We start from the raw sequence: 10,790 nt of genomic DNA, 5'->3' as shown, positions 1-10,790 counted from the left end.
ACCCCCCCCCCCCCCCCCCCCCCCCCCCCCCCCCCGCGCCCCCCCCCCCCCCCCCCCCCCCCCCCCCCCCCCCCCCCCCCGCCCCCCGCCCCCCCCCCCCCCCCCGCCCCCCCCCCCCCCCCCCCCCGCCCCCCCCCCCCCCCCCCCCCCCCCCCCCCCGGCTCATGCAACTCATATGCACGCCCGCATAGTCTTGCTCAAACCAAACCCAAAGTGAATCGAGCGACTGTCGGTAGCCAACAGCTTCCAGTCAGTTTCATGTCCTGCAGCATCGGCGTTCTCAGGGGCAATATGGGCGACCGCATGCAGTGTTCATGGTGCTTCAAGCCCCTGATTGTGTGTATAGACGCAACTGCATGTGGACTTCACCTTCAAGCGCTCCACTTGTTCCACAGCCATTGCAAGGACGTTGCTCCAGCTCAAAGTTCTCGACGTACGTACCTATGTATATCAATGATTGCCATCCCCGCGCGGGGTTTTCCCATCTTGACTCGCCGACTCGAGATCGTGACTCGCTTGCTTGATAGAAGGTGCTTCTTGCTTGACACTCCTTTCCGTTAAAGACATACCAGGACCTACACAATGGGTTCCTATTCTCCTACTCTGCGCTCGTCGTACGACTTCATCATATGCGGGTACGTTTGGCTACACCAAGACAAGATCGCCCATCTTGGCGCTGGGCTAACAAAGCCATATTAGTGGTGGTACTGCGGGCTGCGTCGTTGCTGGTCGACTCGCTGAAGATAAGAACGCGAGCATTCTCCTGATCGAGGCTGGCCCTCACAATAAAGATCTGGAGAACACCCACATGGTGGGAGGGTGAGTCGAGTCCACGAGTCTTATACTCAAAAGAACAGTGACTTACATTGGACGTGGCAGATGGTCCCAGAACTTCGACAAGGAGACGGACTGGAACATTGTCGCTGAGAAAGGCTCTGGCATTGATGGGCGCCAGGTGAAGCTGAGCCGAGGCAAGTTCCTCGGAGGTTCTTCTGGTTGCAATGGAACCCTTGCCATTCGAGGCTCCAAGCAGGACTACGACGACTGGGGCATGCCCGGCTGGAGCGGCGAGGAATTCTTCAACTACATGAAGAAGGTGAGCGACCCTGGCCCAGGACCATTTGCGGACAAGACCCTATGTGAACAAGGCCATTGCTGACTTTCCCAGGCCGAGTCCTTCCAAAACAAACCATGGTTCGAAGCATCCAAGGACAGCCACGGCTACAAAGGCCACCTCGGCATCGAGCCCTACGATCTCGCCCCCATCTCCGACCTCCTCATCGAGTCCATGGTGTCCAAGGGCCTGCCCCTCGACCACGACATGTTCTCCCATGGCAATAACCCCCATGGCTGCGGACATGCTCCCCGGACGCACACCGATGGTCTCCGCACGACCGGTGCCGACTTTGTCACCAAGAAGAACGCCCGAAACAACATTGAGATTCTCACGGACGCCCACGTCGACAAGGCCATCATCGAGAACGACAATGGCAGCCTGCGCGCCACCGGTGTGAGGGCGGTCCTCGCCGACGGCACGGTCGTCGAGGTCAAGGCGGACAAGGAAGTCATCATCAGCGGCGGCGCCTACTGCAGCCCCAACATCCTCAACCGATCTGGCATCGGCGCCAAGGATGAGCTCGAGAAGCACGGCATCACCACCCTCGTTGACCTGCCTGGCGTAGGAAAGAACCTCATGGACCACCTCGTAAGTCACTCAAGCTCTCACTTTCCCCAACTTGCGATCATTGCAATGGTCAGTAACACGCAACCAGATCGTCTTCATGTTCTATGAGACCGAAAAGGCCGGCCTCACGACCGATCATCTCGCGTACCACGGCGACGCCCTCGCCAAGAGCTACCAGCTCTGGAAGGACGAGAAAAAGGGCTTCCTCTCCACCTTTCCCTTTGGCGCTTTCGCCTACGCCCGTCTCGACGACCGTCTCGCCGACTCAGAGATCTGGAAATCGGCGCCCCGCGAGGAGGGCCGCGACCCCATGGGCCTGACCCCCAAGCAGCCCAACATTGAGTTCTTCACCACGGAGTGCTACGGCGGACCAAAACAGTACGCCGACTTCCCCGTGGACAACAAGCACACGTTCAGCATGATTGCCGAGCTCTTTGGCCCGCGCTCGCGCGGATCGGTGAGCCTGCCGGGCAAGGACCCCAAGACACCCCCCGTCGTGGACACGGGGTATCTGACCGACCCGCTGGGTCTGGATCTCGAGGTCCTGGCCGAGGCGTGCCGGCTCGGCAACGAGATTGTCATGGAGGGCAAGGGGACCAAGGACATTGTCAAGGGATCGTGGCCCGCTGATCTGACGCACCACACGTACTCGACGAGGGAGGACTGGAAGCCATATGTCAAGAAGCATGCGACCACTTGTAAGTCAAGCATCTCGCCGTATCTCTCTGGGTTACCCGCTCTAAAATCACACAGGCTACCACGCCTCGGGCACTTGCGCCATGGGAAAGGCGTCTGATCCGATGAGTGTCGTGGACGAGAAGCTTGCCGTGCGGGGCGTCAAGGGCCTGCGCGTCGCGGACTGCAGTATCATGCCCATCCTGCACGGTGGACACACGCAGATGCCCGCGTACGGCATCGGCGAGAAGGCAGCCGACCTGATCAAGGAGGCTTGGGCTTGAGCGCCCATTGCATTCCGGTAGGGTGGTTTGATAGCTAGCAGTCGGCCATGTCCTGAAGGACGTTGGGAGGAGAAGTTGCACGTGTGTCCTGCCGAGTGCATTCGAAGTTTACTGTAGCATTCAAAGCACGTCGATCTCGGCAATCATGAGTACTTTTGAGTCTTGAGTGTGGAGTGCGCGTTGTTGCCAGCGGGATCAAGTTGGCTGCTGATGAAAGAATTGTCCGATTTCTGAAGAGCTTCTCTTCACGATAGTCGTAGAAAGCCTGAAGTGCATAGCGTGCAGCTTTTGTCGAAGATAGTTGACGCTGAGACTGATCCTGAGCTTTTGTAGGAGCATTGTTCTCTTTAGTCCGAGTGTCAACAGAGACGTGTAGAAACATAGAGAGTTGTTGGATCGAGGTCAAGTGCGTTGCTTCAGGGTAAGGGATAAAGGGGTATATTGTCTGTAGGGTAGTCGTGAACCATGGGGTGCCCCGCCATCCATCCATCCATCCATCCATCATCGCTTCTTGAAATTTTGACACTCATATCAAACAGACCTCGACTCACACCCACACTCACTTACTGTCTACACAAGTACGGGACGGCCGCTCGCTATTAAATCACAATGGACGGTAGTATGGTGCCGGCCATTGGCGACGGCAAGTCAACCCAGTAAGAACCGCTGCACTGGACAAGTCTTCAAGGTCAAGCTATACTCACATGCTTCTAGCCCATTGAAACTCTTCGACATTGCCAGATCCCAAGATCGCTTCCTTACAGCATGTGCGCCCATGGTGCGCTACTCCAAACTCGCCTTCCGCCAGACGGTGCATCACTACGGCACCGACCTCTCCTGGACACCCATGATCCTCGCAAAGGAGTTCAACAGATCCTCCTTTGCGCGCGACGGCGACTTGACCATCAACACGGCCGGTCCGCAGCCGCCCACCATCCTGCAGTTCGGCGCCAACAGCCCGCGCGAGCTCGCAAGGGCCAGTCTCCTGGCCATCCCCTGGGTCAATGGCGTCGACCTCAACTGTGGCTGCCCCCAGAGCTGGGCGTGCGCTGAGACGCTGGGCGCCGCCTTGATGAACCAGCGGGAGCTCGTCAGGGACATGGTGCTCGAGACGCGAAGCACGCTGGCCGATGCCGGCTGGCATGTTGGCATAGACAAGGACAAGGAGAGCGCTACGGGAAGGAGTGTCAGCGTCAAGATCCGCATCCACGACGACCTCAGGTACGTGTGTACGCAGCGTTGTGGGCAATCAGGCATGGCTGATCGCGAGTAACTAGGAGAACCATGGACTGGATCGATACCGTCATCGGGGACCCCAACAACAGGAACGTGGACTGGATCACGATTCATCCGCGCACGCGAAGCACCCCTTCCACGACGCCCATCCGAGAGGACGCCCTCGCTATCCTGGCGGAGAAATACAGCCCCATCTTACCAGTTCTCCTTTCGGGCGACGTCTTCGATGCCAGCGCGCTGCCATTCCAGGCATCCACGCCCGCCACCCAGGAGACGTTGACACTGAACGACATCCTGCCCCGAGACAAGACTGATGGCCCAAAGCCCAGCAACACCAACATTGCAGGCTTCATGTCGGCCCGCGGTCTCCTGTCCAACCCAGCTCTCTTCGGCGGACACTCGACATGCCCCTGGGAGGCGGTCGAGTACTTCATGAACAGAGTCGCCAGGGCGCCGATCCCTTTCAAGCTTACGCTTCACCACGTCCACGAAATGGTCTCGCCCGGCATGGGCAAGGACAAGACGGCTCTCCTCGATCGCAAGGAGCGCGCGCAGCTCAATCGTCTCACAAACATGTTTGACCTCATCGACTTTCTCGACGTCAAGATAGCGGAGAAGACCGGCCAAAATGGCATGCGCCGCGACCTGTGAAACATACATGCATTCATTTCGTTCATGTCCGTCCGTCCGTCCGTCGGTACGTACGTCACGGCACTATTCATTCTACAAACCCGCCAGGACACCCTGGATCCCAACCGTACCCGAATCATCTCGCCGTTGCACAAAAGCCCGAAACTCGGCCTTGGTCAGCTTCCCCCGGGCCGCGACGCCCGTGCCAGCCGCGCCCGCCAGCGTCCTCGCCTTCTCCCGCAACGCCTCCGGCCCGACGATGAACAGCGAGCCAATCTCCGTGAGCAGCTCCACGGCTGCGGCCACGTCCTTGAGCAGCGGCCAGTCGCGCATCGTGGCGGCGTACTTGGCAATGTCCTGGGTGACCATGAGACCACCCGTGGCGTTGACCTGGAACTTCTTAAAGTGGTCGAGCAGGAGCTTCAGCACGGCGAGTGCGATCTCGGAAAAGAACTTTTCGGCGTTTGGCCCGTCAATGGCCGCCGACGCCTGACGGTGCGCGCGGGACAGGAACGTGCATATCCCCTGGCACGTCTGGGTTTGTAGCGACTCCAGATCGCCGTCGCGCGGTCGGAAATCCTGCTTCTTTTGTGTGCCGAGGGACTTGGCGACCCAGTTGGCAATAACGTCGACCGACACGCGGATGACCATGTTGGTCTTCTTCTCAATGGCGTCGACGGCCATCTTCTTCTGCGCCTCCATGTTCCGCCGCACCGTGGCGCTGGGCTCGGCGAGACGGATCAGCACCGTCGTGATGAATCGGTCCATGATGGCAGTGATCGTGATGGCGGGTCGCAGCGCGGGGAGATGGGACAGGTCGGGCTCCGTCTTGGAATTCTCCACCATCGTGGCGGCGTAGTGCGCCGCGTCGAGCGCCGTCTGAATGTACACCTCTCCCATGCTGGCCAGGAGGAGCTGGAGCAGGATGTTGACGTCTTTGGGTGTTTCTATCGGCGTACCTAGCTCGAGCGTGCGCTGCACACTCTCCGCAAGCCACTTGAGCATGCGCTTTGCATTCGCAATGCTCAGTGTTCCGTCCTCTTCAGATACCTCAATCTCGTTCTTGTTCTCCTTGTCCTTGATGCCAGCGACTCGCAACATGATGGCCTTTTGCGTAGGCGTCAGTTCCGACGAATCTAGTTTCTCAATGTACGCGTCCTTGGCAGAGGACATGAGCTGCGACCCCTGCTGTGCCAACGACGCCATGAAGCCTGCCGGCCCCCTCTTCTTGCGGGAGTGATAGATTGTGAACTTGAACAGGAGGGAGCTGTACATTTCTTCCAGACTCTTCTTTTCCCGCTCAATGTAGGAGTTGCCCACGAGGTAGGGCACAAACAGCTCCTCCATCTGCTGGTCGAGTGTCTGGGAGATCTGCGCCGAGCACGGCTCCGGATGCTCGGTGAGACCGTGGGTCTTGAGGTCTTCCACCAATGAACTGATATAGGCGCGAGACGCGTGTAGGGACCGAAGGAAGGCTAATGAGGATATCGTGTCGGCCTTGTCGAGAACCATTTCTAATCGCTGCTGCACCGACTGCTGAAAGACGCGCTGAATGAACTTTGTGAGGACGATTTCGTAATACGGGAACGCCCGCTTGATGATGAAGGACTCCTCCTGCATGACAATCTTGACTTCGTCGACTAGGGACTGCAACGAGGGCTCGACCCCGGGGGGCTCTGCGTCGGGATCCGCCAGCTGATCCCACGTCTCGCCGTCCGCCGTGACCTCGTCGTTTGTCAACTGATCCCGGTCGATGAAGAACTGGTGCTGGTTGACAAACGTGGCGATGACGCTGGCGCCGTTGTTGAAGTCATGCAGCACTCGCGCGCACTCCCTCATGTCCTCGAAATTCTGCTTCTTGTAGCTCCCGTTGAATTGCTGCAGCAGATCCTGCTCGAGGGTCTCGCAGAACTTCTCCAGCGCTTCGCGCGTGTTGTGCGTTTTCCCGTTGCCCTGTCCGTGACCGTTCGCGCCTTGGCCCGCCGCGTCCGCCGGCTGCCGTCCACCTTGATGCCACGAACTGGGCTCCAGACGCTGGCTGATGCGCATCAGCTGTCGAGCAATCACGGCGCAGCGGATTTTGTTCTCCGAGCCTCCCAGCCTCTGCATATCTGTCAGGAGGTTCAGGTTCCCCGTCTCGCTGACCTCGTTCCAGCACTGGATCAAAAATATGGCGTCGAGGGCCCTCTGTCTCTTCTTGTCCAGATCCTCCAGCTTCTCGCCAATCTGCACCGCGACATTGCCCCCACCGTCAGATCGACCGTTTGGTTCGTTCATGTCGGCGCTTCCAGATTGCAATGTGATATCCAACGCTTCGAAAGAGCTCATGCTCTGGTCCAGCTTCTTCCCCAGCGTGTCGAGTGTCTGGTCATGCTGAATCTCCGCGCGACGGACTTGGGTCAAGAGCTCCGTCTCCTTTGTCTGCAGCTCCTCCCCCAGCGAAGCCAGCTGCGCCTGCGCATTCTCAAACGTCCGGATCAGGGGTTTTGGATCAAATGCCGCACTGGCCGCAGGGACCGATCGACGACTCTCGGGGATCGCGCTGTCGGCAAGACTGTCGACAAAGTCACGGACGACAAAGTCCTGATTCGAGAAGTTGTCGAGGGTGAAGTCGGGACCCTTGGGGAAGAGCGTCTTTGCGCCAGAGCTGGAGCGCTCCATGGTGGCGATGGTTGGCTTGTCAGTCACATACGCGTCGCTACATGGGCGCGAGCGTCGTCTGGCTGCCCCGTTTGGATCGTCACAATGTCGGCTTGGTCGTGCTCGTGGAGCTGTAGTTAGAGAGGCTGTACCATCACTGTGGCGGCCACGCAAACATGTGGCTGCGAGAGGCGCGAGCTGGGCATTTCAGCCCCTCCTACGCCATGCTGCGCCACGACGCGTCGATCTGTGCGGCCCAACTTGAACTCTTTCTTGTGGAGACCGAAGCGTCGTCACTCTTTCGAAGCAAACAGAGGTGCGTCAGCTTAGAAGTCTGTGACCTTTCGCTCGAGGAGCTGTTCGTATATTTGTTCGCTTGTACTTCCACAGCTTCTTCTCGAATAACCCATCCCGTCGGCATAGACACTCGACACTCGCTTGCCCGAACCAAGCCAGCTCTGGCTGCAATACCGACGCAATGCCTTTGAACTACACAGATACCAAGGCCTATAGGGCTGATGAGAAAGTCCAACACAGCCAATTGACAGATCGCCAAAAACGCCATATCATGAAGGTATGGTTGCGCCCCCAGCAACGAACAACCCCATCTAACAGCTCTCCAGAACAGCCTGCCAGCGCCCGTCGAGAATCGACAACCGACCTCCACGCTCAGCGCGAAGCCCGAGAGAAGGTCGCGGCTGGGCATTCGCAAGTTCACGCTGCACCAGATCCACGTCCTCATTTTCGCCTGCATGCACGGCCTGTTCTCTCTCTACATCCGCATCCGTCAGATCATCAACGTCGTGAGCTATCAGCTCTCCTCGGTGCTCTACTACCACCACGCCACACCCCAATACATCCAGAAGGACGTCTCCCGGCTCAACAAGCTGCCGAAGCACTTGAGCGCCATCTTGAAGTCGGACAACAGGCGGGCGGCGGTTGACCTGGACCGCCTGGTTGACGAGACGGCCGAGCTGGCGACGTGGTGCGCCTGTGCCGAGATCCCTCAGCTGTCGGTGTACGAGAAGACTGGTCTGTTGAAGAAGCACATGCCCAGGGTGTACGAGGCTGTCACCCAGAAACTTGCATTCTACTATGGCGGCGACCACCCGTCGCTGTCGGTGACGTCGCCTCACCGAGACTCGTACTCGTCGCCTTCGCTGGACAACAGCCTGGGTCATCTGAAGCTGCACCTCATCTCGGAGCAGGACGGCAGGGAATCCGTCGTTGATCTGACGCGGACGCTCGCCGAGATGTCACAAAAGGGAAAGCTGTCGCCCAAGGATATCTCCATGGAACTCATCGACAATGAGTTGTCAGAGGGTATCATGGCCGAGCCCGACCTGCTCATTCTGTTCGGTCCCACCGTGCAGCTCTCGAGCTACCCCCCGTGGCAAATCCGCTTGACAGAGATCTTTTGCCTCAAGGACAACGAGACCTTTGGCTACCAAGTATTCCTCAAGGCGCTGCGCAACTACGCCAGTGCGCAAATGCGTCGCGGAAAATAAGTACGGATCGTCGCCAGGACATGGATGGATTGGCTCTGCTTCTGCTCTCTGTTCCTCATTTTCCTTCACGTTGGAGATACCCAGAATATCAACCCTTCCATAGCATCATCTCTTTCTTCATGCTGTCCCACCTGTATACTGGCCCCGAGCCTACATTGTAGTTGTAATAGTTTTCTGTGCCCCCCTTCACCATGGCTCTCCGAAACGTAATGTTGATCCTCCCGCCGTCCTCGGCATTCTTTCCTGTTCGCTTGGGAATGGAATGGAGCCACTTCGACTGTGTCGTTCCGCGCATGAGGATCATGTCCCCGCTGGCGAGGGGCAGTTTGAGTGGTTTGCTGGCTTTGTCCTCCTCGCCTGGGGGGAATGGCTTATGCTTCAACATGAAGTCGCGCCTTGCGCCGAGGGAGAAGGAGGCGATGGCCGGATCCAGTCCTAGGAATCTCTCGTCATCGCTGTGGTAGGAGATGCTATCGGCGCCGGAGGCGTAGTAGTTCACCAAGCAAAAGTTGAACTTGCAGCCTGTCACTGCTTCAGTGGATAGGCGGAGATCTTCGAGACATTTGGGAATAGGCCTTGGTGGAATTGTATCGTACTTCTTATCAGACACCTTGACACCGGTTTTAGAGTCAATCGGCAATCCTGCTTCATTGAAGATAGATGTGTCGTCCAGGCCAAAAACAGTTGTCCATCTGTAGGTGGTCAGCGTGCCCCTTGCTGCGCTCGCCTCTGTGAACAAACCTAGGTGTTTTGATGTGCGTTGATAATCCGCCCCTGTTGATGTCGTATTCGACACGATAGAAAGGAAGCTCCTGTCTCAGAAACTTGAAAAGATCTTTGGCGAGGTAAGATGGGATGTACGGCTCAAAGTAGAGCAAGTCAAGATCAGGCTGGTCATTGATGACCTTGCCAGGTCGTGCTGGTAAGCTAGCTATTTCCTTGCTCACAGATAATGAGAGATCAGTAATTGGATGGGGATAGGCTGGGTGCATGGACTTCAGGCCATCACCGGACAGAGGTTCTGGACCATTGGTGTCTGTCCGAGGCTTCTTTGGCGTCACGCCAAAGAAGGCATCCAATGTCCTCTTCTCAGGCATGTCTTTGGGCTTGCTATGAATCCATCCTGTCTGCGCCGGTGTTGTAGCAGGACAAGGCTCATGTCCTAATTGCGATGTTGGCGTCGGGCTGGGGCCCGTATAGCCTTGCAGCTTCAAGTCGTGACATCACCGAGGTACTATCCACAACACTATCACGTTTCCTCAGCCTTGCATTTCACGCAACATGCACAATCAGTGGCGTCTATGTACGACCAGCAAATAGCAACATGGATGCGGGAATGGAATGGCCAGCCGTCCATCCACCACGGACTATAACATTGACTTCCGGGAGCACACGCGCGTGAGACAAGGCACAGCCGAATCTTAGAGCACACAATTGAGGACATGTGGCCTTCACTCCAAGCTTCGTAGCCACTTTGCCAGTCTCGGGACTTTAACCAGAGACGTCTTGCTGGTTTGGGACTCGGAGCCTGGAGGATGGGATTGTTTGGTCAAACATGCCATTGCCAAGCCGAAGGAGTGTAGTGGACGGTGGAGACCCCTGGTCGCCATGGACCCCGAAACGCCTGGGCACTTATCGATATGGTCGATCGTGGAAGGCCCGGCAGGCTACCGCGCGGTCGCTGTGGAATAACCTGCGCAAGCAAGGCTCTGGGCGCAGAAAGTTGTATGTCTGGAAGTGCTCGAGGACAGACATTGGCTCCAGTCGCATTATTTCGAGACGTGAAGGATCGGAGCGCCAGGAACGGGCAAGGCATGTCCTGTCTCCATGTCCCTTACGCGGCTGGATCAAGGTGGATGGAGGGGCGTCTCCTCTCCTGTATCTTCGGCGGGAGCGGTGGGCGGCGCCGGCTCGTCATTGGCGGACGCTGGGAGGAGGCAAAGGCCAAGGGGACACTTGTTCACTCCAGGACCTCCACCCCCACTAATTCATGCTGAGAGCTCCGGCGAAGGCAAAGACAGCTGGCCGCATTACAAAACCACCACTACAGTATTATTCTTCCTCTTCCGTCCTTTCCTCCTGTCCATCATCTCCTCTCCATCCACTTCACAACCGTCGTCTTTGTAAAGATTC

General features: G+C 57.7%; 5 protein-coding genes across 5 annotated transcripts; 3 read left to right on the top strand and 2 right to left on the bottom strand.

Annotated features, from left to right (window-relative positions):
* Window positions 1-582: 582 nt before the first annotated feature.
* F5Z01DRAFT_681107 (uncharacterized protein) lies at window positions 583-2,643 on the top strand (the record flags this gene model as incomplete). The annotated part of the gene is made up of 6 exons (XM_046265656.1): window positions 583-635; window positions 700-819; window positions 880-1,096; window positions 1,169-1,705; window positions 1,773-2,382; window positions 2,438-2,643. The coding sequence occupies 6 exons, from the start codon at window positions 583-585 to the stop codon at window positions 2,641-2,643; spliced, it is 1,743 nt and encodes a 580-aa protein (XP_046118980.1).
* A 507-nt stretch (window positions 2,644-3,150) lies between these two features.
* F5Z01DRAFT_71357 (uncharacterized protein) lies at window positions 3,151-4,731 on the top strand. The gene is made up of 3 exons (XM_046266497.1): window positions 3,151-3,299; window positions 3,358-3,864; window positions 3,921-4,731. Exons 1-3 carry the CDS (start codon window positions 3,253-3,255, stop codon window positions 4,528-4,530), a joined length of 1,164 nt encoding a protein of 387 aa, XP_046118979.1. The 5' UTR covers window positions 3,151-3,252; the 3' UTR covers window positions 4,531-4,731.
* On the bottom strand, window positions 4,603-7,170 carry F5Z01DRAFT_681105 (exocyst complex component Sec10; the record flags this gene model as incomplete). The annotated part of the gene is made up of 1 exon (XM_046265655.1): window positions 4,603-7,170. One exon carries the CDS (start codon window positions 7,168-7,170, stop codon window positions 4,603-4,605), a length of 2,568 nt encoding a protein of 855 aa, XP_046118978.1.
* A 229-nt stretch (window positions 7,171-7,399) lies between these two features.
* On the top strand, window positions 7,400-8,701 carry F5Z01DRAFT_71359 (Decaprenyl diphosphate synthase-like protein). Its single transcript, XM_046266498.1, has 2 exons — window positions 7,400-7,723; window positions 7,773-8,701. The coding sequence occupies exons 1-2, from the start codon at window positions 7,628-7,630 to the stop codon at window positions 8,655-8,657; spliced, it is 981 nt and encodes a 326-aa protein (XP_046118977.1). The 5' UTR covers window positions 7,400-7,627; the 3' UTR covers window positions 8,658-8,701.
* F5Z01DRAFT_71578 (uncharacterized protein) lies at window positions 8,702-10,025 on the bottom strand. Its single transcript, XM_046266521.1, has 2 exons — window positions 9,399-10,025; window positions 8,702-9,349 (listed from the first exon to the last, which is right to left on the bottom strand). Exons 1-2 carry the CDS (start codon window positions 9,752-9,754, stop codon window positions 8,746-8,748), a joined length of 960 nt encoding a protein of 319 aa, XP_046118976.1. The 5' UTR covers window positions 9,755-10,025; the 3' UTR covers window positions 8,702-8,745.
* Window positions 10,026-10,790: the final 765 nt, after the last annotated feature.

This window comes from Emericellopsis atlantica, assembly GCF_019669845.1.
Source record: "Emericellopsis atlantica unplaced genomic scaffold F5Z01scaffold_11, whole genome shotgun sequence".
NCBI classification, from domain to species: Eukaryota; Fungi; Ascomycota; class Sordariomycetes; order Hypocreales; family Bionectriaceae; genus Emericellopsis; species Emericellopsis atlantica.
The sequence above is the reverse complement of the archived record's forward strand: the minus strand, read 5'-3'. Positions and strand labels throughout refer to the sequence as shown.